This window comes from Acaromyces ingoldii (assembly GCF_003144295.1).
Source record: "Acaromyces ingoldii strain MCA 4198 unplaced genomic scaffold FA10scaffold_4, whole genome shotgun sequence".
Lineage (NCBI taxonomy): Eukaryota > Fungi > Basidiomycota > Exobasidiomycetes > Exobasidiales > Cryptobasidiaceae > Acaromyces > Acaromyces ingoldii.
In genome coordinates this window covers 415096-439838 of record NW_020290250.1, presented here as the reverse complement: position 1 = coordinate 439838, position 24743 = coordinate 415096, and the positions used below count along the sequence as shown (strand labels likewise).

Sequence of the window (24743 nt, the reverse complement as noted above, 5' to 3'; positions counted from 1 at the left end):
TATGCGACTGCCTATAGCTCTCTTCGCTCAGCTAAAGAATGACAAAAAGCTGCAATGCTCGCCCTGCTCCCGCTTGCCAGCCATTTGTTCTCAAACTAGACAACATGACAACACGCAAAAGATGAGCGTTCCGAGTAGTGGATGCAGCAGGCGTTAGAGCCGCGCCACAAAAATAGAGCTCGCAAGCCGCTTGCTTCCCTCGTGTTACCCCGCATGGGCCAAAGTGGACTCGTCCTTTTTTTAGGATTTCGCGGGTAATAATGGTCGCTTTGGCACAGCAGTCGGCGTGGGGGTTTTCGCACGACCACCCAACAGCACGATGATCCGCTTGCGTCGCGTCGTCGCTGTTGGTGCCGGCCCAGCGCGATTTGCAGCCCTTGGTCGACGACGATGGCTTCACGGCGAGCCCGTCACGAGGAATGCTGCAGGACGGCTCCTGGCGCGCGTCTCTGGCCCCACCTCAACGGCCCTCTCCGATGAAACGCTGCCCCAGTTCTGGTCCAGGCTCGTCGGCGAGCATGGCGACCGGCGTGCACTCATCGTCAAGCACGAGCCGGGTGCGCGGGGAGAGGGAGACGGCTGCCTGCGCTGGACATTTGCGCAGATGGACGAGCACGTCCAGAGGCTCGCGCGCGGACTCAAGGAGGAGCTCGGCGTCAAACGGGGCGACCGTGTCGCCGTGCTCATGATGAACAGCTCGGCCATGGCCAGCCTGCAGGTCGCCACAGCCTTTGCGGGCGCGATCCTCGTCACCCTGAACCCCTCGTACACGTCCAAAGAGCTGCTCCGGTCCCTGCGGCACGTCGAAGCCACCCATCTCTTTGTCGTCCCGTCGCTCCGCTCGTCCGACTACCTTGCCAACCTCGTCGAGATCTTTCCCAGCCTTCTAGGGGGATCCGAGAGCGCGAACCAACAGCAGATGCACGACGAGGCCTGCCCTTCGCTCAGACGCATCGTCCTCGTCGATAATCTCACCGACAGACCGCGTGGGTGGGAGAGCGAGAGCGTGCTGGCAGTCCAGGGCAAAGGGTTCCAACATGCGCTGCAGCGCCTCAATGGGCATGCAGTCGACTATCGCGACGTTGTTTCCAAAAGTGGCAGCAGCGCTCCTGAAACGGACCACATAGGCAAGGACGATGTCATCAATCTGCAGCTCACCTCGGGTACCACTGGGGTCAGTATCCTCTCTCTTTCTCTAGGGCCGTGCAAAGGCTGACACCACTGGCACAGACACCCAAGGCGGTCGCTCTGACATCGCACAACCTCGTCAACAACGGCATCGCCCTTGGCAGGCTGATGCACCTGACGCCGACTGACCTCCTGGCCAACATCCCACCCCTGTTCCACTGTTTCGGTCTCACCCTGGGCAATCTGGCCGCCTGGTCCTGCGGCGCCGGCTTGCTGTACCCATCCGAGGGTTTCCATGCGCTGCGAGCGCTGCGTGCTGCCTCAGAGGAAGGAGCCACGGCCATTCACGGCGTTCCAGCCCACTTTATCGCCGAGCTCGATCTGCTGCGACGCATCAGGACGGCGCAGAAGCACGCTGACGACGACGAGCTGACCAAGCTCGGCGTGGCACGCAGCGAGCAATTTCACTTCCAGCTTCGTACCGGCTTCACCAGCGGCAGCACTGTGCCCATCGAGTTGATGCATTCCATCATGGACCTCCTCGGCGCAAAGGAGCAGACAGTCGTCTACGGTGCGTGGCTCCCTCTTTGCTTCTTGCTGCTCATCTTTCCTTTCCTACGCGGCTTCCTAGTTCCCTGACATGAAGTCCCTCTCTGCTTCTCTCAGGCATGACCGAGACAAGCCCCGTGTCCTTTGGAGTCGATCGGCGTGCGCCAGTGCAGCGGCGGTGCGAGACAGTGGGGAAAGTCATCGACCATGTCCACGCCAAGATTGTCTCGCCAGAGGGCGAGACGCTGCCCGTGGGCCGCGTCGGCGAGCTCTGGACGGCAGGCTACATTGTCATGAAGGGCTACTGGAACGATGAGCAAAAGACAGCCGAGGCGCTCGAAAAGGACACCGACGGTCTCGTCTGGATGAAGACGGGCGATCTGGCCGTCATGGATGAAGAGGGCTACGTCGAGATCCGAGGCAGGGTCAAGGATGTCATTATCCGAGGCGGGGAGAACCTGCACCCGCCCGTCATTGAGAAGTGGGTTCTTTGATTGACTTAAGATTGAATGGCAGCAAAATTAAACGGGTCTTGGGCTGACTCGTGGCAACATTTTTTACAGCTGCCTCGACGAATTAGACGGGGTCAATACATCGGCCGCCGTCGCCGTTCCCGATGCGAAAATGGGCGAAGTGGTCGGCTGCTTTGTAGACACCTCTTCTGCACGAGGGGACCTGACACCCCAAGCGATTCGACGCCACGTCAAGGAGCATCTTTCAGGCCAGAGCGCGCCTGAATGGGTCTGGTTCCTGGGCTCCGATGGGGTGCCCGGCAATATGCCCACCACAGCTTCCGGCAAGGTTCAAAAGGTACAGTAGCAGTGGCTTCTCCTGCGCACTGTCGCTTCTGCATTCCTCGTTCCCCCACCAACTCATCGAATCCTCATGTTCCCTTGACAGATTGTCCTGCGTGAATGGGCAAAGGACCTCGCAGAAAAGGGCATTGGACGGGCCAGGTAGCGAGAGCTTCACCGGCGTGCCAAAAACCAAAACCAAAAAGCTGTACTCTTTGGTGGCTATTTTCCGAGCCCGAGCCCGAGCCCGAGCTCGGACAGCCACGCTGTGGAGGGAAGAAAATAAAATTCTACTTCTCCCAACAATTATTGCGCCCTTTTTTGTCGTTTCGCGCTGTTGCTACAGAGCTCAACTCATCAATGTTGGGCTTCTTGCTCGGTACCCTCAGCGGGGTCGCTCCTGAGCTCGGTCCGGCTAGATAATCGAGCCGTGGGTGCGGAAGGCCAAGGTGGGGCAGGGTCGTGTGGACGCAGCCTGGCCTCTATTACTATCCCGAGGGTCATCTCCCCTGCCTGGCTTGTTAAAGCAGACAAATTTTTTCCCAGCATGCAGCCAAGCGGGCAGGCAGAGCCTGCATGACCAGACTAGCCTTGAGGGTCTTGATTGAGAGGCAAGGTTGGAGGAATGGAACCAGACATTTAAGAAGAGGGCAAACACCATTGCCACCCTCGTCGCCACCATTGTTACCGTCATTACTATTGAGAGCTGCTCATCTGACTAGACGCAAAGATGCTCCGCTATCCCCTCGACACGCCCGGCCAGTCGCTCTGGACATCGCTCAACGAGCACCCGTACCCGGCCAAGCCGGCGGGCCTTTTCCTCTCTGACGCGGCTTTCCGAGCGTCACTGCACCCCGCCACGCCCGTCCTGCTCTCGGCCGTCTACCTGCTTGCGACGACGCTTGCGAACCGCAGAAAGTCGGCGCCGCGCGACATGGTCAAGGCCTCGGCCACGCTCCAGCATGCCGTCCTGGCCCACAACATCTTCCTCTGCCTCTACTCGGCCTGGACAGCCATCCACGTCGTCTCGATTCTCGCTCCCTACTTTGCCCAGGGCGCCTCGGCCGGCGGCCTGTCGGGCTTCAAGACGGCCCTCTGCACCGTGCCCACGCACGACGCCTCGAGCACGGGCCTGCTGCGCTTCATCACGCTCTTCTACTACTCGAAATTCTACGAAGTCGTCGACTCCATCATCCTTGTCCTCAAGGGAAAGAAGGTGTCGAACCTCCAGGTGTACCACCACAGCGGCGCGATGCTCACCATGTGGGCCGGCGTCCGGTACAGCGCATCGCCCATCTGGCTCTTTGCCGCCTTTAACGGTACCATCCACGCGTGCATGTGAGTTGCGCGAACGAAAAATTTTGTAAAGAGAAAGAGAGAGCTGACGGGGCGCTGGCACGTAACAGGTACGCATGGTACGCTGCCTCGAGCCTCAAGCTGCCGATCCCCGGTGTCTTGAAGCGCGGCATGACAACGCTGCAGATTGCTCAGCTCGTCAGCGGTGGCCTCGTCGCAAGCCTTTACCTCTGGATGGCCTACGACCCCCAGGCATACCCTCGGCATGCGCTTCCCTCGCTCGGCGCACGCCTGACGCTCCCAGAGGACTACTACGGGAGCAAGAGCAACGCGACGATGGAGTCGCTTGCCTCGTCGACGGTCTACCGGCCCATCCTCACGGCCGAGGCAGTGAGGGACAAGGTGGCCTCGTCTCTCAGCGCGAGCGGAACGGCCCCCTGCGTCAGCTCGTCGGGCCAGGCATTCGCAGTTGCGCTCAACGTTGCGTACCTCGTGCCCCTCATCACCCTCTTTGTCCGTTTCTATATCCGCTCTTACCTCGCCAAGCAGAAGACGCAGTAAAAGTGTCTCTTGTCTTTACCGTGAAATGGCATCCTTTCCTCTTTCTTTTCTTCTCTCCATTTCGCGCGCACACGGGTTGGTTGAAAGAGACCGGAATATGATATGGCGGTAGTAGTGTCCTAGAGTACAGAGTTCGAGTCGAAGCGGGTACATCTTGCTGGTGCATTCACTTTGGCGCCTGCATGGCCGTGACGAGCCTGTAGTCACACCCCCGGAAAGAGAGAGACAAAGAGAGAAAGATAAGCCAGAAAGGAAAGAAAGCGAGCCATTGCAATAACGCACCAATCGAGGCCTTCCTCGAGGCCCTTTCCCTCGGTGGCCGTGCAGGCCTGTATGCTCCAGCTCCGATCCTTGAGCTTGTCCAGTCCGAGTCTTTCGCTCACTTCAGCCGCTGATGCGGCGCCGGGCAGGTCCTGCTTGTTGGCTAGGACGAGCAGCTTGGCATTGGCCAGCTCCTCTTCTGACAGCATCGACAGGAGCTCCGTCCGCGAAGTCGAGAGTCGCTCCTTGTCTGCAGAGTCGACGACATAGATGATGGCGCTTGTATCGGCGTAGTAACACCGCCAATACGGTCTGCAGGTCAGTCCATGTGAGGGACGTTCAGCGTTCCCTATCTCCGACTTGAATGACTGATGTCGCTGCCACACAACGTCCAAAAGCGCACACGTACCTGATCGAAGACTGGCCGCCCAGATCCCACACCTGGAACTTTATGTTTTTGTAGCTTAGCGACTCTACGTTGAAGCCAATGGTCGGAATCGTCGACACGACATCGCCGAGTTGGAGCTTGTAGAGGATCGTCGTCTTGCCTGCGCTGTCCAGGCCGAGCATGAGGATCCGCACCTCTTTGTTGCGCGACCAAAAGGCCAGCGACGAGAAGAGCGACGAAAAAGTGGCGCCCATCTCGTCCAGTGTCCGATCCCGCTTCCCTCGCCGCTTGTTAGTGCTTGGGCCGGTGAGCGCTGGGTGGGGAAATCCAGACGTAGGAAAGGACTGGCGTGTTGCGTATCGACAATACAGACTACTAACAAGGGGAGACTAGCCTCCACAGATCCTCGGCCGACGATGCGACCATACGCGACCAACCACACGTGTTGTTGTTGGACCAAAAAAAAAAAAAAAAAAAAAAAGACAAGGAAAATGGAAGCGCTACCCGCACGGACTTGAAGGCAATATTTCCGTCGCTTGCTCGCGAGGGCTTGTCCGACAATTCCTTCTTCGCACTCTCTCTCTCCACACAAGCGGTCAAGACAAAAGGGCCTGTTTCGTCGACCGAAGAGATATGGCAACCAAGACCTCAAGGTCAGCCCTGAATCAACTCACAAAGCTTGCCCGTACCCACCGTATCGGCAGCGGCAGCAGCAACACCAGCGGCAGCAGCATTGGTGCTCGATCTTTCGCGACAATGCAGCCGCACCAGAACCAGCTCCACACAACGACGGCGACGAGATTGGGACAGGTCGGACAGCACCTATCGTCGGCGCGTCACATGTCGGCATCAGCACCACTGCGAGCTGCAAGCGCCAGTGCGGGGGGCGCGAGCAGTGCGAACGCAGCAGCGCCGGGCAACAAGAAGAGGACCGGCGGAGGAGATGGAGGCGACGAGCCCAAGGTCCTCGTTCGCCAGGAGGGCAGCACGACGACGATTCTCCTGAACCGTCCCAAGGCGCTCAATGCTCTCGACACGGAGATGATTGAGATGCTCATCGAGGCCATCGACTCGACGCCCCAGCACACCCACATCGTCCTCCGCGGCGTGGGAAGGGCGCTCTGCTCGGGAGGCGACGTCATGGCCGTCGTCACCAACGCGGCCTCTGAAGACCCAAAGGTCCGACAAAAGGCGCTTGAATTCTTCCAGCTGGAGTTCGGTCTTAACTACAAGATTGCTACGCTGCACCAGGGCCAGCAGCCTCGTCCCTACGTCTCCGTCATGGATGGCATCACCATGGGTGGCGGCGTCGGCCTGAGCCTGCACGCGCCGATCCGGATCGCGACGGACAAGACGTTGTTCGCCATGCCCGAGACGGGTATCGGCTACTTCCCCGACGTCGGCGTCACTCGCTGCCTCAGCCGGCTTGACGGCAAGGTGGGACAGTATCTCGGCATGACCGGCGCAAGAATCATGGGCGAGGAAGCCTAGTGAGTCGACCCATGAATTGCTCTTGCTTCCTCCCATTGGACGATGTTCAACCAGAGCTGACTCGGCAATCTAGCCTCGCGGGTATCGCCACGCACTTTATCCCCTCGTCCAACATTGATACTGCGCTCCACCGGCTCACCTCGCTGCCGCCCAATGCCCCCGTCTCGCAGCTGGCCACGATCCTGGACGAGTTCAACGTGGACCCATTCAACGGCGAAACCAACGCAAAGGGCCCCGAGATCCTCTCCAAGACGGCTCTGCTCGGCGAACGACGTGTTGTGCTCGACTATGCCTTTGGCCAGCCGAGCGCAGAGGCCGTCGTGAGCGCCCTGGGCGAGCTCGCTTCCGGATCGCAGGGCACGCAAGCTGCCAAGGAGCTCAAGTCCATGCTGGGCATCGGCCAAGTAAACCAGACCATCTCGACCTTTGCTGCCCAGACGCTCGAGACGCTCAACCTCAAGTCGCCACGCTCGCTCAAAGTGGCCCTTATTGCCATCACCGAGGCGCGCCGGCTCGACCTCGACGAGCAGTTCCGCTTCGACATGCGCCTCGCCACGGCCTTTTGTGACCTGGGCATCGGCCGAGACTTCCACACGGGTGTACTGCACACCCTGACCAAAGACCCAAAGACGGGCAAGCGCAGGGAGGGCGTCGCACCCTGGGACCCACCCTCGCTGGACCGCGTCAATGACGAGAAGATCCGCACTCTCTTCTTTGGGCCTGTCGAGAAGGCAAAGGAGGCTGGCTTGCAGATGGTCGTCCCCCAGCTCCAGGGTCTCTCGCCATCTGCTTCCTCGTCGAAGGGGGCAAGGGAGCAGGATAAGCAGCGACACGACGCACTCCGAGGCCTGGGTCCCCTGAATTGGGAGAAGAACTTCAACCCCTTTGCACTTCCTAGCGAGGCAGAATGCGCCGCCCTCGTCGAAGGGTCCCACCCAGCGAGCGGCAGCACCGCTCTCGAGGCGGACGAGGTCGTGGGCACGCTCGTCAATGTCAAGGGCGGCAACAGGCCCGCTCTTGCTCTCAAGGTCCGCGATTGGCTCGAGAGGGCACACAAGAGGGCCGGCGGTAAAAGCTAGATGGGCTGTGATGAAAAATAAAGAGGCAATAGCAATGGCATTTCAGGACTCCGATCCGTCTTCCCCTCACTTGCTGTACAGAGGGCGACCGTGGATAGGACTGAAGCGAGGCGTCGTTGTGCAACGCCTGGCATGTATAGCGTGTCCCGTGCCAAGTTCCGTAACACGTGTGTATACTCGCCCTTAGAGAGAGGCAAGTCTACGGGGGCTCTGGTAGAAAGGGCACGATTAGCTGCTTAAGACGCCGACGTGCGTGCTCGTCAAGATCGGTGCACTGCGGGAAAATTTTCTTACCTCTGTACCGAGTTCAAAGGCTGAGTGAGATAGATGAAAAGCTCGTACAAGAGCCTGCCTCTGGCGTCAGAAGAGAGGAACGCAAGTGAGCAAGAGAACGCCAACATAGCGCACGAGCGAAACTCGCGTCAAGCCCTACGGGCCGCCGTAGATAATGGGAGGAGCGTGCTACGACTGCCACACATGCATTGCCTCACCGTCGAGTCTATCTTCAAACCTTTGCCTTCAACCCACAACGGCGCTTGTAAAGTGTTAGAAAGTTATCGGAATGCCTAGCTTCGGCATTTTCGGCGAGTCGGCTGTCCGCCGGGGTGTCAGGGCTGGTCAGGCCGTCAGCCTAGAGTCACGTTGCGATCTAGAATCAGCCATTGTTGTGTGGGACTCACTCCTCCTCGGTGCCCCCGCATTCGCGCAACTTCATTTGTGGGCATTGCTGGCTTCGACTAGTCAGATGAGGGTAGCTGCTTACAGACCACGGCAGTCGGGCAGTAAAACCTTCGGAGTGGCTTTCGACGAGATGTGATTGAGCACGTTGCTCCTTCCCTAGACAGTCGCCTCCAGCCTTTTCAAAAGACACAAGACACCAAAAGTTGGTCGAACCTTATCAAAGGTACTCCGACTCCAAGCAGACTTTTCTTTCTCTCAACACCAAAGCCACTGTCAACGGCCTCAGTGAGCAAGAGTAACAATGAGAATCGCTCTCCTTATCGTCCTGGCGACGAGGTAAGCAAAGAAAGCATCAGATCGGCTTAATCAAGACTGACATGAGGCTACTAGCTTCCTATTCCTGCTGACGTCGGCTGTCCCCGTTGGCCCCAGCCACGACCACCCTGGAGCTAGCTTCGACCATTCTGACACCAGCTCCGACCATTCTGACACCAGTTCCGACCATTCTGACAGTAGCTCCGGCCATTCTGACAGCAGCTTCGACCATTCTGACACCGGCTCCGACTACTATGAGACCATCCCCTATGCCTGGGACACCCGTTTGGACACGCTGAACTCCTTAAATGACGATTTGCAACAAGACTACGGCCAACTTTTCAATGATCTAAGGCGCAAGCACTACTTTGCACTTAGGATCATGTGGCACCATTTCTACGAGTATGAGGACTGCGTGAAACAGGAGGCACCTAATGAAGCAGGCGAGGAGCGCACAAAGAGCGAAAAAGCTTACCAGAAAGTAGAACGTTTCCGCAAGAAGCTTTATGCAGAAGCTAAGAGGTTGTTCGTGGAGCTCTCGCAGCAATGCAAGTCGGCGACAAGCAGTGCGGAGAGACAGAGCCTTGGGATCAGAAAGCGTATCATTGGATGGCAAGTGTTTTTCCACGAGCGCAAGGAGTATAATCCCTTCGCTTAGATTGATCAAAGTCGCGTCACACACTTGGCTACTGCCATAACACGACGATCTGCTTGTAAGCGAGTGAACATGAAGAGACCGTCCTGCTCCAATCAATAAATTGAAGCGTGTATTTCGTCTCGTTTTGGCTTTGTCCTATGCAATGAAGTCTAGAGCGAGAGAGATGAGCAGCAATTTGGTTGTTCCAAGCTCGAGATTGCAAGAGGCGTGGACCCTGAATTCGAAACTTTGCCAAGCGAAGAGAGGAAAGGGTGCGTTTCGACGGTTCACGACGCTTCTGGAGCATCCATACGAAAGCTGAAGAAGAAAGAATAAATGTGAGGTGAAGAACGCGCGCGCGCGCACAAGACAGTGGCGAGAAGACTCGTTCGCACGTAGCCCAAAAAACACAGGCGGTCTATTCAAGTCTAGCGTCGCTTGGGGCATGCAGTACTGCGCCGATGCTTTCATCGGATACACACGTCCTCACAGTGACCGAATTCTTGCCGCCACAACAAGGAGGAGTGAGGGGGCCTTGTAATTCTTTTGGTAAGAGACTGACTTCAAAAAGCAGGGTTCTCGAATTTCTTCTGCAATCGGCGCACTACCTCGGACAAATCAGGGCGCACAAAGACTTCGCAAGAGGCGTTTCAAGGTCTGTGGGTGCTCTTCGACATCGGAGTATTGCCGGAACGCTCAGAAGAGCAAGGCCTGGATGCATAGCTGAGAAAATTGAAGCACACTCTTCAGAAGATGACCTAAGTCAGCCACTTTGATCGAGCTCACATCTGTATCAGCAATAAAAAAAGGTCAAATGAGGGTCATGTCAACCACCACCATCCGCCAGGAGGAGAAGACGAAATGAGACTTCTCATCGTGACCGTTCCAATGTTGTGAGGAGCCGCCGATTGCACCCGATGGTCAGACACATTGCAGCTGATCAAGCTCTTCTCCGTAGCATGTTTCTTGTCATCTCTTATATAGTCCTAACAGTAGCCTTTCCTCCTTCGTTCGAAACGGTCGGATTACGGAGAGAAGTTCGAAAAGCTGCAAGAGCTCACAACAAGCTGCGAGAGCACATGTTCAACCTATTGGGTGCCTACCAGAAGAAGCACGGTATGCTAGATGAAAGCGCCTAAAAGCTCGCTAAGAAAGACCTGAGGAAGAAGAATTCGATTGTAGAGATAGACGCTGCTTTCAAGCAGTCAGAAGAAGGTCAAATTTCCCTCTGTGTTGAGCTCAAAAAGCTGAATGAGATAGAGGAGAGCTGGTTAAAGAGCCTGCCTGTGGCACCGGACAAGAGGAACGCAAGTGCGCCAAAAAACGCCAACATAAAGCACTCTCGTGCGCTTCACGAAACTCGAGTCAAGCCCTACGAGCCGCCGTAGATAAGGGAGCGTGCTACAACTGCCACACATGCACTGCCTCACCGTCGAGTCCTATCTTCCAATCCTTGCCCTCAACCCACAATGGTCGTTACTTCAATCGTAAAGAAAGCAAGCAAGCTTGCGTAGTGATAGGAAGATATCGGGATGCCCAGCCTCGGCATTTTCGGCGGCGAACCGGGCGTCCGCCGGAGCTGGTCTGGGCGTCAGCCCCGAGTCAATTGCGAGCTGGACTCTGTCATTGCTGTGTAAGGCTCATCCCTGCTCAGTCTCCGAATTCGCAACATCCTTTGTTGATATTGCTGATTTCGACCAATTGGACGAGGGTAGCTGCTTATCGATCACGGCGGCGATGCGGTAAACTGTCCGGAGTGTCCTCTCGAGCAAACACTTCAGGCAAAACATATCGAGCAAGACCCCGAGAGGTATTTGAGCACATTACGCCTTACCTAGACAATCGTTTCGGAAGAGATAGGGCAGCAAAAGTTGATCGACTCATATATATAGTTCTCTGACTTGAAGCAGACTTTCTTTCTCTCGACACCATCCCCACAACTGTCACCCTCCTCAATACGCAAAGAAGAGGAAATGAGGTTCGCTCTCTTTATCGTCCTGGCGATGAGGTAAGCCAAGAAAACGTCGAAGCGACATGACTGAGACTGACATGAATTTACCAGCTTGCTCTTTATGCTGACGTCGGCCGCCCCCGTTGGCTCCGGTCATTCTGGCTCAAGCTCCGGCCATTCTGGCACCAGCTCCAATGACATGGATCCGCTTCAGGCGCTCCTTAAACCTTTGCAATATGACTACGGCCAAGTCTTCAAGGACCTTAGGAGCAAGCACTACACTGCACGTTCGTCCATGTGGGGCCATTACCGCAAGTATGAGGTCTTGAAGGACACGGCATCAGCTGAAGCCGACGAGGAGCGCACGAAAGGTCAAGAGGCTTACATGGAAGGAGAAGATGCTCGCAAGGAGCTTTTTAAAGAGGCTGAGAGGTTGTGCAAGGTGATTACAGATCAACATAAAGGAGAGAACAACAGATCGGAGAGAGCGAAGATCGGACCCAAGATGAGCGAGATTGGATGGCAAGTGCATTTCTACAAAGAAGTAGAGAAAAATCCCTTCGATTCGACTCATTAAAGTCGTGCTACACTTGATAACTGCCTTGTAAGCGAGGAGACCTAAAGAGACCGTCATGTTCTAAAGAATTGAAAAGAGAGGGTAGCTTCAGACACTCGGGCCAGTCATGTGGGTGCCGAGGAAATTGTCGGGGTCAAACTTCTTCTTTGCTGCCACGAGCTGGTCATATGCGCCATAGGTTGAGATCGCGTTCTGGTCCTCGTGAGAGTCGTTGAGGAACAGCGGCAGGTCCTTGTCCCCCTGCAACTCCTCGACAAGCGTCTTGAACTTTGCCAGGGCCGCGTCGGTGCCTGGCGCTCCCAGTGTCCAGGAGAAGAGGAAGTTGAGCCAAAAGTAGGGACCATCGACGCTGGCCAGTGCGTTGCCACCTTGGGCCCTGCTCTGCTTGATAAGATCAACAGTGACGGGCTGGAAGTCGAGGGAGACGAGAGTGTAGGTGCCTTTGACCTGACTAGCGAAATCGTCAAAAGTCTTGAGAATCTCTTGCACTTTCGTAGCATTGTCCGATCGATGCGCAGCAACACGGAAACTAGCACCTCCCGTTGTGACCGCACCGACATCCTGCTGATGCGTGAGCGTCGAGTACTTTTGCTGGCTCCTCAAATCGGCGACATGCGGTATAGCAGTGAAGTCGGCGAAGGCTTTGGAGCCGTCAGGACCGTCGTAAACGTTGAAGACAATGACAATGTCGTCGAGAGCAGGGATAAAGATGCCAATCTTTTGCAAGAGGTCGGGCGTGCCCAGATGCGTCTGTGTGATGATGATGGCTGCGCGTGGATCCTTGTTGTTATTGTTAAATTGCCGGCCAAGTTCGAAGAGTTCGGCTGCGTGGCTACCATCGTAGATTATGATGCCACCCCAGAAGTTGCCGATTGGGTGAGCAGCGACGGTGTATGATGTGACAATACCAAACTGATTGCCGCCGCCCTTCAGGGCAAGGAAAAGGTCGCTGTTGACCTTTGGTGACGCCGTGACGATTGTGCCGTTGGAGAGAACAACCTCGAGGCTGCGAAAGTTGTCACATGCAAGACCATAGTGCTGGGAGAGGTGCGAAAGACCACCACCGAGCGCAAGGCCGGTGCCAATAAAAGCGAGACGCCCGCCGACGACGGTACGGTTGTATTGCTCGTAGTATTCGTACAGGTCGCCCCACTCGCTACCGGGCTGGTAGGTAGCCGTCTCGGCTGCTGCATCGAAAGACTTGCCCGTCATCTTGGTGAGATCGAGCAAAACGCCGCCATTTGTCGAGGACCAGAAGTTGTTCGTATTGTGTCCAGCAGCCTTGACGGCCATTGTCGCGTTGGACGACCGAATCGCTTTGACGGCTGCCGACACGTCTGCCGTTGAGTTGGGCTGGACGACACAGGCAGGCTTGTTGAGTGCCTGTTGCTTGTTCCAATAGTCATTGGTTGTCGAGGTATAAGCGAGGCTCAGTGGCTGCTGTACCTTGCTGGCGCCGAGCTGCTTGGAGATGGTGTCGCAGGCTGCATTCGATTGAGCGACAACGCCGGAGGCGAAAGCCAGCACCGAAAGCAGAGTCAATCCCCGCATTACGGCTAATTTGACTCTCGATGCGGTTGGGATGGGGAAGGAGACAAGTCGAAAGCAGGCGTGGAAGGAAGGGGAGAGGGGTGGGCTGACTGTACGAAGTAACTCGATCCAGGATACTAATGGGGGGAGGAGAGAAGGGGGGGGGGTGTGGTCGTTCTGACGCTCTGGAACACAGGCTTTAAAGTTTGCGACTCAAGGTGCCCTTCAGGCTCTTACCCAAAGCTGCGAGTACTCGATCTCTATCCGCGGTTACGGCTGAGACGCTTCAAGCTCAGAAGAATGATGCCTGAAAAGAGAGGGAGAGAAGCTGTGCGGATCCGACTGTGAGCATTCCCCCTCGTCTTTCCGCGGAAAGAGAGCTTGAAACATGTTTGGAAGCTAGCGGAGAAAGAAAAAGGAAACGTCGGTAGCGTCTTCGATTTGATTTGTTTCTCCCCTTGACATTTAGTCTGTCGTATTCGGATAATTGAGGGTTGAAACAGGGTTCAAGGTGGGAAGAAGAACAGTGAAAGCAGCATGAAATTGGGACTTTCACGATCTTGCTCTCATCAATGTTCGCTGGCTCGAACGACGCTCGCCCAGGAAGCTTTTCCAAATCTGGCTTTGCATCATTCGCACCGCACTTGTCGGTGTTGGACATCTCGCTTAAAAGTGTGGCTAGAGGCTAGAGGGAGAGGAAGCCATTCATTGCGACCTCGGGCAAAAACGCCTTCGCGTGCGGAGGAAGACTGGACTCATGAACGGAGAGGGGTGTGTCCGCCTGGCATGTATCTCCCCGAACCACCTCTGCTGAGAAACAGATTGTAAGAAGGAGCTCCCTAATGACCACGTCTCGGCATATTGGCTGGTGCGATGTGTCCTGCCCAGCGTCTGTGTTTCCAGCAGAGGCTGGCCCTGCTGACATTAATGACAGCCTCACGACTCTCAATGACCCGAACTTAATCATTGATGGGCGTTCCTCTTTGCGCAATTGGGCCAGCGCAATGAATTCCAGACCACAAAGCTGATAATCCCAAGCATTGCATCGAAACGAGCACTACTGGCTACCAGTGTGGCGACAAATGCTAATGTACAGTACACGGCACGATAAAGCAGAAGGACAAGCACTGTCACCTTCAAACATGTGTCCTCTGCCAATTTGCGCCTCTGCCCCTTTCGATCCCTCTACCGTCCTTCTCCTCCGAGTATTGCCTCACAGACTACACCAGCTCTTGTGATCAGTGCGTTTGAGTCGGATGTCCGCCTCTTACGTATGCGCCCTTCTCACTATGCTCAAACGTCCAGGCTAAGTTGATGAGTCGAGCGCAATCAGGGCACGGGCCCGCGCGTCTCCTAGTCTAATCTGATAGTGATCTTGTGCATGCAGGCACGGCAAGCCAAGACTAAATTTGGACTCGATGTTCTTCTTGCTCCTCTTCCCATCATAGCAACCAAGGCCGACGGTACATGGATCGCTCGCCTTTCTCCACCCCACCTTGGGGCGTGTGGACAGATGGCGAGGACGAAGAGGCGATCGAATGTCGGAGGGGTGAGGACGAGGACGACCCTTGGCGGCATCTCGAGTCGGTGGAATCGGCCGAGACGCAGGCGTTCGTGGCTGCGCAGAACGCCCGATCGAGACGGTTGCTGGACCGACACCCATGGAGGCAACGCCTGGCACAGACCGTGGACCGCTGCCTGACCTTTCGCCGCGTTTCGTGTCCGCGCCTCCAGCAGAACGGGTGCTACTACTGGCTGCACACCGGCGATCGCGAGGCGCGCGACGTCATCGTCCGCTCGAGGCAAGTCGACGAGCATTTCGGCGGGGATCCAGGCGAGGGAGGCGCCGAGCTTCTATTAGACCCTGCTTGGGCCAGTGAACAGACGTCCATCTATGCCTACAGCTTCAGCCCCTCGGGCAAGCTCTGCTGCGTCGTGCTCCAGGAGGCCGGCTCCGACTGGCTTAGCTTGAGGACGATAGACGCATCGACTGGCAAGCGGGTCGAGAAAAGCGATCCAACCTGGTCCAAGTTCACCTTTGGTGTCTCTTGGATCTCTGAGGAAGCCTACCTCTACAAGCGTGCCGTCGAAGTAGTAGGGGCCAGAGAAATGGGTGTGCCCGACCCTGCCTTTGGCCTCTTCCTCCATCGAGTAGGAAGCGACCCTGAGCTGGACGTCAATGTGCTTCCCTTTGGATCCCTCTTTACCAACAAGCCTTTAGTCTGCGAGTCACTGCCAAGCAGGCCAGGGCAGCATAGGTGGCTCTTCGTTGATATGTACAAGAGCACGAACCCAGAGTCAGAGACATTCCTTGTCGAGCTCAAGTCGGACGAGGCCGACGAAGTCAAGGACAACCTCAGCAGAAGCAGGAGGTGGCTCTCCAAAGGTTTCACCGGCCTGACTACCTGTGAGCACAGGGATCGGATCATATCAAATTAGGTTGTATACACTGACGAGGACATTGCCTAAGATATCGGCACGCTCTGCGACCGACACCTGTTCATCTCGACGGATACCAGCCACGAACGAGGCAGGGTTGTCTCATACTCGGACGAGGCCATCGGTGCAGCGCCTGTCGATGGGCTGGTACCGATGGACGAGCTGGTGGGCGAGAGCAGCGACGTGATACAGTCGGCGCACCTCGCAGGGCGCAGCAAGGTCCTAATCATCGTCTACATGCGCGACGCATGCAGCGCTCTAGCCTTCTTTGACGCACAGACGGGCCGCCGGCTGGCGGATGTGACGACCGACGTCCTTCCTGAGTCGGCAGCCATCTCGGAAGTGTCAGCGCGACCCGACTCCGACGACTTCTACCTCAAGGTCGAGACACTCATCAGCCCGCCCTATGTCGTTGTCGGCCGCGTCGTCGAGTGCGAGATGACCCTGGCCCGGCTCCTGGCCGCAGATGAGGAGGACCAGAAGCTTGTGTGCAGGCGCGAGTTCTACCAGTCGCACGACGGCGTCCGCGTGCCGCTCTTCATCTGCCATGCTAAGGATCTGCGTCTCGAGGACGGGATGAGGCGACCCACGCTGCTGCACGCCTACGGAGGCTACTCTGTCTCGCTCCAGCCGTTTTTCGATCCCTTCTTTGTCACATTCATGCGCGAACTCGGCGGCGTGTTTGCCATGGCCTGCATCCGTGGTGGCGGCGAGTATGGCCGGGCGTGGCACGAGGCGGCGCTAGGCGCTTACCGCACCGTCGCGTTTGACGACTTTGTCTCTGCCGCGCGGCACCTTCAAGAGACGCTGACCGAGCCCAGCCTTACGGCCTCCTACGGCATCTCCAACGGCGGCCTCCTCGTTTCGGCGTGCATGGTGCGCCAACCCGATGCCTTTGGCGCCGTCATCTCCGAGGTGGGCGTTCACGATCTGCTGCGCTTCCACCGTTTCACCCTGGGCCGCCTCTGGATGGGCGAATTTGGCAATCCAGACGACGCCCGGGACCGCGAGTACCTTGTCAAGCTCTCGCCCCTGCACAACGTCCAAGCAGGCGAGCGATATCCACACGTGCTCTTCACGACAGCGGACCACGACACGAGGGTGGTGCCCAGCCACTCGCTCAAGATGCTCGCCGAGCTGCAGAGCAAGCCTCACGGCAGAAGTGGTCGCGTCTTGGGTCGCATCTACGAGAATGCCGGGCATGAGGGTGGGTCATTTCGGCCACTGGGGCGTGTGGCGGACTCCACTGACACCTGCCTTTGTCTTCGTCGCCACTAGCCGAGAGCAAGGCGCGCCAGCAGAAGATAGACGAGGCCGTAGACCGACTCGTCTTCCTCCTCTGCTCCCTCTCTCGATCGCAAGAAAGAAGGGAAGAGTAGAAGCAGGAAGAGCGACGATCATGAATAGATCAGCTGGCGAAATGTAATTGAGATTCTCGAGTCTTTGATCCTCTTCTCCTTTGGGATCTCGTGCGTGTACCGCCGCTGGACGTCGCCCTGCATGACGAGCAGGCTGCCATTTGCGAGTGTCCACCGGTGCCGCTCCTTTGTCTCTTTCTCCTCCATGATCCAGCTCCGCGGCGCGCCGAGCGAGACGGTGACGATGACCTTGTTTTCGACTGATGCAGTCGTCAGCTTCTGTTAGCATTGGCGCACATTTCCAAAGGCAGAGGGGCATGGAACTCACCGTTGTCGCTGTGCTTGCCGATGTGGACGTCGCCGCTCTCGTACCGGTTGAGCATGGCATGGTTGAAGCCCACGCCCAAGTCTCGCCGCAGCTTCTTGGCAATCTCGTCGAGCAGTGGGGGGAAAGGCGCATGCATGTCGACGTCGTGGCCGCTGTACTTGAGCTTGAGGCCGGCCTTGGTGGAAAAGGCAGCAATGGCGCGCGACTGCTGGAATTCGCGTCCGTACACCTTGAGCGTCGGCCGGTACCACTGCTCGAGCGTGCACAGCTCGCGGTGCCACTTGGACGCCGTCTTTGCGTCGATCCAGTCGGGTTGGTAGTAGATGTCCGAGAGGCCCTTGACAGCGTACTTTGAGACAAAATCGGCGCGGCTCACGGGCAGCAGCAGCTCGTCTTGGTCTCCTTCTTCTTGCTTTGCTTCTTCTTCTTCTTTTTCAGCCCGCTCTCGTTTCTCCGCTCGAGCGTCCCCCGCCCCGTCGCCCCTTTTCTTCTTCTCGCTCTCCTCCATCTCACTCCCCTCTGCTTTTCGTTTAGAGCGCCTTGTGGCGAAACTCATCATCGTTGGCTGGTACATGGACGTAGTGACCCATCAGCGGTCAGGCCCTCTTCTCATTTGCTGCAGGTTCGTACGACCCTCTGTGCTTTGGTCAGCTCAAGAAGAAAGTAAGTAAAGCTCAGCTCGTGCGATCGACGGCGCCTCCACGCGCGCGTCCCTAGGCACTCGCACGGGACTCTAGCTAGCTCCACCTGCCTGCCGTAGAATTTAGTTTAATCTGAAACACCGCCTCCCCCCCTAAGAGGGCAAGATAGACTAAGAGGTTCCTGCCTGTTGGTTTTAGGGGCTTCTCCCTTTTTTTGGCGCGCAAGAGACGCGCCTCCTTCCAGCCACTACTACTACTACTGCTACTCCCGTGCCCTTGTTTTGTTTTCTGGACTCGCCTTTGCTATCTGGTCGTCGTCATTGTCCTCGCATCGTCGTGGACAACAAGAAAACCTGCACAGACGGAGGGGCGAGAAGAGGATAAGAAAAGCGCAAAAAATCGTGGACGGACCAGCGGCAGAATAGAATAAACACACAACAAAGAGACGGGAGCGATGGCGGAGGCTGGACCGAGTCGACTTCCGATGGAAGACTATAGAGAAAGCGGAAGCAAGGGGAGAAGAACGAGCAGCGCCCCACGGCGACGGCGGAGCAGGCGGCGGAGGGACCTTGCTGCCGTTGTGGTCGCCGGCCTGACGACGTTGGCCGCAAGTGTGTCGGCCCAGACAGTGACACCAAGGTGAGTGTCTCTTTCCTCTCGCCTTCCGCACTGCCACGGACAAGCTGACGGCGTTCCGTATCACGACACGGCAGATGGGGACAGGCATCGGCCCTTGTCGACGACCAGTGGCTCGTCCACGGCGGCAAGACCAATGGCGAGGGCGGCTTCACGTACACCTCGGGCCCCAACACCAACGAGCTGCTCCGTCTGAATCTCTCTTCGTCCTTCCAGGGCAGTGAGGCGCCCTGGCAGGTCGTCAACACCACCCAGGCGCTTTCCTTCCACACGCTCTCCCCACTTGGGCAGGGCAACGTGCTCGTCTTTGGCGGCGACGGCGCACCCCAGCTCGCCGTGCAGACGGGCAACGACTCGGCGTGGAAGATGGCGATGAGCGACTACTCCTGGACTGCGGCGGCAGCCGCGGGCAGCCAGCCGATGCGCCGCATCCACCACGCTGCAGAAGTCAACGCTTCCTCGGGCCAGGTCTGGGTCGTAGGAGGCGAAAAGGACGACGGGTCAGGCATCCTCATGGACGAGCTGTGGACCTTTGGAGGATCGTCCTCCTCCTCCTCCTCCTCCTTTGTGAGCCTCGAAGCGCCGCCCTCAACGGTGTGCGTTGGTCTCGTCGAGGCGACAACGACGCTGCTCAGCGACGGCACCCTCCTCGTCCTCGGCGGCATGGGTGCCGACAAGGCCCTGGCGCCCCTCGATGCGAACCTGGCCTCCTGCTCGACAAAGACGGGCCAGTGGCATACGACAAACACCTCGGGCTCTGCTGTGCCCGCGGCGAGGATGGGCCACGTCGCCGTCAGCCTGCCCGATCAGCGTGTCTTTATCCACGGTGGCTCCAACGCCGACCAGTCGCAGGCCCTCTCCGACGCATGGATCCTCGACTGGAGCCAGAACCCGCCCGTGTGGTCCGAGGTGCCGACCAGCGGCGTCTCAGCGGCGCCCTCGGCCCGTTTCGGACACGCCGCCGTCGCCTATGGCCTCGAGGTGGCCATTGCCTTTGGCTATGCCGGCAACGCGCCCGCCGACGCCGCCGTCTACACCTTTGACGCCAGCAGCATGACCAGGGACGCCGCGGGCACCTGGTCGGGCGGCCAGTGGTCCGCTTCGTATGCGCCCTCGGCTGCCTCGTCGAGCACGTCGTCTGGCAGCTCTTCGGACGGCAATGGAAATACCTCTTCTTCTTCACAGGGAGAATCGGACAAGGGCAGCAGCAGCAGCGGCAGCAGCGGCAGCAACAACGGCGATGGTGACAGAAGCGGCCAGTCAGATGGCGGCTCGTTCGGCTCGACGTCGCCCACTGCAGGCTCTGGCTCTGGCAACGACGGCGGCTCAGGCAGCTCCAGCAGCGGCAGGACCGCCGGTGCCGTGCTCGGCTCCCTCGTCGGCCTCGGTCTCGTCGCTGGGGCTGGGTATGCCTACTACCGTCGCCAGCAGCAGCGCCAGCTGTACGACTGGAGGCGCGGCGACGGCGCAGACGACCTCCTCCCCGACCGGTACGACGACCCGTACATGGCCGAAAAGGGCATCGCCATGCACTCCGTCGCCGCCGTGGCAGCGGGCGCTCGGCCGAGCGGGCCTCGCCCCATGAGCGGCGGCGGCGGTGGTGGCGGCGGCGGTGCCGGTGCTTCGCCCTGGTCGCCTGGCCACGCCAAGGAGGGATCCGGACCGCACTTTAAGCAGCGCCTCGCCATGCTCACCACGGGCCTCGGCTTCAGCGGCCAGCCGCAGCAGCAGCAGCGCTTCGACATGCTCGCCGACGAGGACGACGACTTCCGCAGCATTGCAGAGGAGGAGGAGGACGTCGGCGACTACCATGGCCGCGGCCACGCAGCAGACGCAGACGAGTACGGCGACTACGGTCACAGCCACGGCCACGGCCACGGCCACGGTTACGCGTACGGAGATGACTACGGCCGCGTGGAGCGAGACGAGTACGAGGAGTCGCCGTTTGAAGAGGACGACTACGACTCGTCGCACCGGGTCAACTCAGACAGCAGGCACGACTTGAACAGCGATTCACATTCACAGCCGCATACATCCTTTTCAGACGCCCAGCAGCAACGATCCGCGCTCATCAGGAGGAGCCCGACGTGGTGGGACCGCTTCATGAACCAGAGCTTCCTCGAGCGCAGTGCCTCGGGTCGCCTCCTTCCTGGTCCCAGGGCAGAAGAGCCGATCCGCGATCCTGCCAGGCCACCCGAGCTGTCGGTCATCCGCGAGTCGCCCCGCTCGGCCGACCCGAGCTGGGGCGAGGATCCATTTGTCGACGACGGCGAGGCGGGCCACGACTTTGGTCCCGATCGCCTCGTCGGCGAGCACGGCCGGTCGCAGTCGAGCCTCAAGACGACGACGAGCTCGGTGCTGGAGCACCGGCTGCGAAACATGGATGTGATCCAGCGCGTGCGCACCGGCAGCTCCTTTGATCAAGGCGCTCCTACTGCGTCGACGCCGACCGACGACCACTCGACGATGCCGACGTCGCACGAGTCGACGCCGGGCACTGTTGTCTGGGACGGCGGCGCCGACACGTCGCTCGACATTGGAGACCTCGACATGACGCCGATGCCCTCGCACGAGCAGACGCCCAGCCTGACGCCCTCGACGACGAAGCGCGCACGCAACAACCCAGAGATGACTGCGCCCCTCAGCCCGCCGCAGAAGCGCGCAAGGCAGCCGCCCGTCGTGGGCAGCGTCAAGGATCGCGTCAAGGCCATCGAGCGAAAGCGCACGCTCGAGGGCGAGGAGCTCTTGCCCGTCCCGCGCCTGCCCCCACTCTCGCCCTCCTCGGCCTCGCCTGCCTTGTCGGAAGAGCAGTTTGTCCCCGGCAGAGGCGGCCGGCCCATTCTGACGAAGCTCTCGCCCACCGCCGTGTCGCCCCAGCTCTCCGACTCTCCGGCACGGTACTCGCACGGCCTCGTGCCCAAGGCTCAGCTCTTTGTGGCCAACCCCGACGGCCGGAGGCGCAGCTCCTCTGGCACGTCTTAGCATTCACATTCTCTCTCTCTCTTTCTCTTGCTTTCCCTCTCCACATCATTTCATCATGTACATCTACCGCTCTTCCTCGCCCTGTTGTCCCCCCTCTCTCTCTCTTTGTAGGTCTGCATCCACCGTCATCGTCTTCCGAGGAATTGAAGCGTTGCCCCGCGCGCGCAGCGCGTGCACGCCCTATTTTGGATTCTATCGCAGCGTCTGCCGTGCGCCCCGCGCCCGCGCTTAGTCTTGATCGCCCGATGCCATTTTTTTCTTGTTTCTCTAAATTGTTTTGGCCTGTCTTTTGAAAGCTCGTTCGCTCGCTGCAGGCTTTCCCTTTTAAGGTTGGCTTCCCCGCTTCTTGTTCCCCTCACCCTTTCTCCCTCCACCCTACCCCTGCCTCCTCTATCTCTGCGAGCAAGACAATCCCCAACAGCGACAGTGAGCGACACAGCACCAGCACCATGTCCAAGGAAAAGCAAGACCAGGGCGGCAACATGCTCACGATCCTCCTCTCGCAGGCCGACGACCTCGACTTCACCGGCGGGGACAGCAACAGCGACGACAAGGCCAGCTCGCTCGTGGTGCCCGGCTTCGAGATCAGCAAGCTGTTTGCCATTATCGAATTTGCCTTTTCCCAGGGCGGCGTCGAGGGGGGTATCCTCGAGGGCATGGACATGATGAGCCGCGACGAGGCAAAGAAAGCCATCAATGGCGTCTTTCTCTATCGCGTCACGAGCGCAGAGGGTAAAAAGCAGAGTTTCCTCGTCGAGATGCGCAAAGAGGGCCGCTTCTACCTCGGTGAGACCGTCGGCGGCAAAAAAATCAAGCCAGACGTCACCGTCGAGGTCAGCGACAAGGACATGGTCAGCCTCGCCACGGGCAAGGCCAGCCCGCAGATGATGTTCATGAAGGGCCGCATCAAGGCCAGGGGAAACCTCATGCTCGGCCTCAGGTCGTAAGTGTCGTGTGCTCAGAAAAGCAAGGAGAGGAGATGGCAAAGCTGACAAAGAAGAGAATGATTATTAAAAAGACAATCAACGTTGCAGAAGGAAGTGTCCAAGATGAGCAAGCTATGAGTGAGGGGTGGCCGTAGTGAATGTATACTACTACTGCTACAGGAATTTGAGTACGCCTTGATTGATATTCGCATCGACGTGCGTCAGTGGCTCGAGCTTCCTGTCCACCTTTGAGCCCTCGCGGCGATAGAGGGTGCCCTTCTCGTGAACCTTGACGAGCGCGCGTCGCTTCCCACTCTCGCGTTTGAACTCCCGCGCAGGATCATTCGGAGGCGTGACGGAGCTCGTCTTGACACCGTCGAGCTGCCACGCGCCCTCAAAGTTGGGATGCATTGTCACGTCGACGTTGGCAGTCGCGGAATACGCGCGGCTCTGCAGTGCGACCTTGTCCTGATGCTCCTTGTAGACGAGCTTCACGGGCCCGTTGCCCGTCTTTGCACTGACAAAGACCTGATCCTCGGGCGACTGCTCGAAGCGAGCACCCGCCCTGACCTCCAGGCCGAGCTCCACCAGGCCGTTGCCCGCCTCTGCCTCGATGGACTTATTTGTCGAGAGAAGGCCCTCTCGGCCCAGGATCGGTCCGTTGCCCGTCTTGACGTACATTCTCGTCCCAAGCGCGCGAGAGCCTGGCAGGAGCTCAATCTTGCCGTTGGACGTCTCGATCCAAATGTCGTGCCAGCAGTCGACCACGGCCTTTTCCTCCAGCCTCACCAGGCCATTTCGCGCCTCCAAGTGCACCTCCTGCGCCCAGATGCGCCCACCGACGACGACCTCGCCGTTGCTGGCCGTCAGGCGGACGTTGCCGACGGCCTCCAGATCAGTCGAGGCAGCCTTGTCGACGTGACCATCTCCGGTCTGCAGGTGGAAGCGGCCAAAGGTGGGCACCTTCTTCGCCCCTTGCCGCTCTACATGCGCATCCCTCTTTCGACCCCAGAAGCCAAAGGAGGCGCCCATGTACGGCTCGACGGGCCGCGGAGCCGTGAAGGCAGCCAGGTTCATGGCACCCGTCTTGACTCGGAGTGTAGGAATGACGGCCGAGGGAGAGACATGGACGACGATGTGGAACGCGAGCGGGGGCAGCATGCCTCTCCGTCGGTAGAAGGGAAGCAGTGGAAAAGTGTAGATGCCCACGCCTTGGCTCGTCAGGCCGGCGCCCATCTTTGCCACCGTCGCGTGGTCGAGGAGGTCTTCGGCCGTCTCTTCGTACTCTGCTTCGACTTCGACCCTCACCTTTGAGGCGTCGACGTCGTCTGACAGCCTCACTTCGACCGTACCTGGCACCTTGCCCCGGCCGTCCGAAAGGCCATTTCTGTGGTATGGGTCTGCCAGGACGAAGAGGCCGTCGGACGAGTGGAAGTCTGTCGGTACGTCCAATTCAAAACGAGCGGTCGAGAGACAGACTATATGGCCCCTATGCTCCTTTGACAATTGACACCGCTTCGCCTCCCATTTGGCCAAGTCGACGATGTGGCCGTCACCGGAGATAGGCTCCGGACCACCGGAATCGAGCTGCGACGACGCTCTCGGTCAGCAGCGCGAAGTCAGGAACCAAAAACCACACTCACCATCTTGACGTTTCCCTCATAGCCGAACGGCCTCCCTGCACCAGCGACATCGTCAAAGGCTGGGCCGCTGACAATGACGAGGATCCAGAGGCCCACGAGGAACACGCCAACCTGGGCGAAGCGACTGGTGGGCCAGAAGCGACAGATGATGATCCATGCCCGTCTCGAGAAGCTCTTGAGGCCTTCGAGGAAAGAGTCGATGGGGAGCGATTGAAGCAGGCTCTTGAAGCGAGACGTGCCCGTCGCCTCGCGGTACGACGGTGGCGGTGCCGACGGCGGATATTTATTCGAGTCTTCCTCGCCCTCGTCTCCCCCTCCCTCTGCCCCAGGGGCTAGGCGGGACGTTTCGTGGGCCTCCTCCTCCTGTGCGTATTCTTCATCGATGGCAAAGCGCCGGTCGGGCTCGTCTAGTGACATGATCGCTCGTGTCGTCGTATTATTACCTCCATGCGGCCCTAGCATGGGTTAAAGATTTGGATGGGAAGGGGGCACAAATGCGAGCCTGATCGGTGCATTCGGGGCTTTAAACTTTTTCGGCCGATTCTCTCTCTC

The 24743-nt window shown here is 58.4% G+C and overlaps 12 protein-coding genes across 12 annotated transcripts; 8 read left to right on the top strand and 4 right to left on the bottom strand.

Moving 5' to 3' along the window:
• The first annotated feature begins 101 nt into the window (after positions 1-101).
• FA10DRAFT_267648 (acetyl-CoA synthetase-like protein) lies at positions 102-2695 on the top strand. Its single transcript, XM_025521994.1, has 4 exons — positions 102-1174; positions 1231-1699; positions 1795-2158; positions 2241-2695. The coding sequence occupies exons 1-4, from the start codon at positions 320-322 to the stop codon at positions 2494-2496; spliced, it is 1944 nt and encodes a 647-aa protein (XP_025376246.1). The 5' UTR covers positions 102-319; the 3' UTR covers positions 2497-2695.
• Positions 2696-2789: 94 nt separating this feature from the next.
• Positions 2790-4398, top strand: FA10DRAFT_267647 (hypothetical protein). The gene is made up of 2 exons (XM_025521993.1): positions 2790-3809; positions 3878-4398. The coding sequence occupies exons 1-2, from the start codon at positions 3202-3204 to the stop codon at positions 4326-4328; spliced, it is 1059 nt and encodes a 352-aa protein (XP_025376245.1). The 5' UTR covers positions 2790-3201; the 3' UTR covers positions 4329-4398.
• Positions 4399-4407: 9 nt separating this feature from the next.
• FA10DRAFT_242391 (putative ARL1-ADP-ribosylation factor) lies at positions 4408-5382 on the bottom strand. The gene is made up of 3 exons (XM_025519277.1): positions 4999-5382; positions 4611-4901; positions 4408-4525 (listed from the first exon to the last, which is right to left on the bottom strand). Exons 1-3 carry the CDS (start codon positions 5229-5231, stop codon positions 4495-4497), a joined length of 555 nt encoding a protein of 184 aa, XP_025376244.1. The 5' UTR covers positions 5232-5382; the 3' UTR covers positions 4408-4494.
• A 435-nt stretch (positions 5383-5817) lies between these two features.
• FA10DRAFT_232202 (ClpP/crotonase) lies at positions 5818-7547 on the top strand (the record flags this gene model as incomplete). Its single annotated transcript, XM_025518893.1, has 2 exons — positions 5818-6467; positions 6542-7547. 2 exons carry the CDS (start codon positions 5818-5820, stop codon positions 7545-7547), a joined length of 1656 nt encoding a protein of 551 aa, XP_025376243.1.
• An 861-nt stretch (positions 7548-8408) lies between these two features.
• On the top strand, positions 8409-9282 carry FA10DRAFT_267644 (hypothetical protein). Its single transcript, XM_025521992.1, has 2 exons — positions 8409-8564; positions 8619-9282. Exons 1-2 carry the CDS (start codon positions 8530-8532, stop codon positions 9199-9201), a joined length of 618 nt encoding a protein of 205 aa, XP_025376242.1. The 5' UTR covers positions 8409-8529; the 3' UTR covers positions 9202-9282.
• Positions 9283-11103: 1821 nt separating this feature from the next.
• FA10DRAFT_134823 (hypothetical protein) lies at positions 11104-11752 on the top strand. Its single transcript, XM_025518003.1, has 2 exons — positions 11104-11188; positions 11243-11752. Exons 1-2 carry the CDS (start codon positions 11154-11156, stop codon positions 11706-11708), a joined length of 501 nt encoding a protein of 166 aa, XP_025376241.1. The 5' UTR covers positions 11104-11153; the 3' UTR covers positions 11709-11752.
• FA10DRAFT_267642 (FAD-binding domain-containing protein) lies at positions 11558-13607 on the bottom strand. The gene has a single exon (XM_025521991.1). It carries the CDS (start codon positions 13257-13259, stop codon positions 11796-11798), a length of 1464 nt encoding a protein of 487 aa, XP_025376240.1. The 5' UTR covers positions 13260-13607; the 3' UTR covers positions 11558-11795.
• A 1076-nt stretch (positions 13608-14683) lies between these two features.
• Positions 14684-17115, top strand: FA10DRAFT_302424 (hypothetical protein). Its single transcript, XM_025525115.1, has 2 exons — positions 14684-15645; positions 15709-17115. Exons 1-2 carry the CDS (start codon positions 14706-14708, stop codon positions 16953-16955), a joined length of 2187 nt encoding a protein of 728 aa, XP_025376239.1. The 5' UTR covers positions 14684-14705; the 3' UTR covers positions 16956-17115.
• FA10DRAFT_286935 (hypothetical protein) lies at positions 17075-17871 on the bottom strand (the record flags this gene model as incomplete). Its single annotated transcript, XM_025524112.1, has 2 exons — positions 17075-17295; positions 17364-17871. 2 exons carry the CDS (start codon positions 17869-17871, stop codon positions 17075-17077), a joined length of 729 nt encoding a protein of 242 aa, XP_025376238.1.
• A 357-nt stretch (positions 17872-18228) lies between these two features.
• Positions 18229-21779, top strand: FA10DRAFT_280169 (hypothetical protein). Its single transcript, XM_025523596.1, has 2 exons — positions 18229-18643; positions 18718-21779. Exons 1-2 carry the CDS (start codon positions 18459-18461, stop codon positions 21620-21622), a joined length of 3090 nt encoding a protein of 1029 aa, XP_025376237.1. The 5' UTR covers positions 18229-18458; the 3' UTR covers positions 21623-21779.
• Positions 21780-21939: 160 nt separating this feature from the next.
• Positions 21940-22754, top strand: FA10DRAFT_267640 (sterol-binding-like protein). Its single transcript, XM_025521990.1, has 2 exons — positions 21940-22565; positions 22641-22754. The coding sequence occupies exons 1-2, from the start codon at positions 22072-22074 to the stop codon at positions 22684-22686; spliced, it is 540 nt and encodes a 179-aa protein (XP_025376236.1). The 5' UTR covers positions 21940-22071; the 3' UTR covers positions 22687-22754.
• Positions 22620-24671, bottom strand: FA10DRAFT_267639 (hypothetical protein). Its single transcript, XM_025521989.1, has 2 exons — positions 24192-24671; positions 22620-24135 (listed from the first exon to the last, which is right to left on the bottom strand). The coding sequence occupies exons 1-2, from the start codon at positions 24606-24608 to the stop codon at positions 22723-22725; spliced, it is 1830 nt and encodes a 609-aa protein (XP_025376235.1). The 5' UTR covers positions 24609-24671; the 3' UTR covers positions 22620-22722.
• Between the last annotated feature and the right edge of the window lie 72 nt (positions 24672-24743).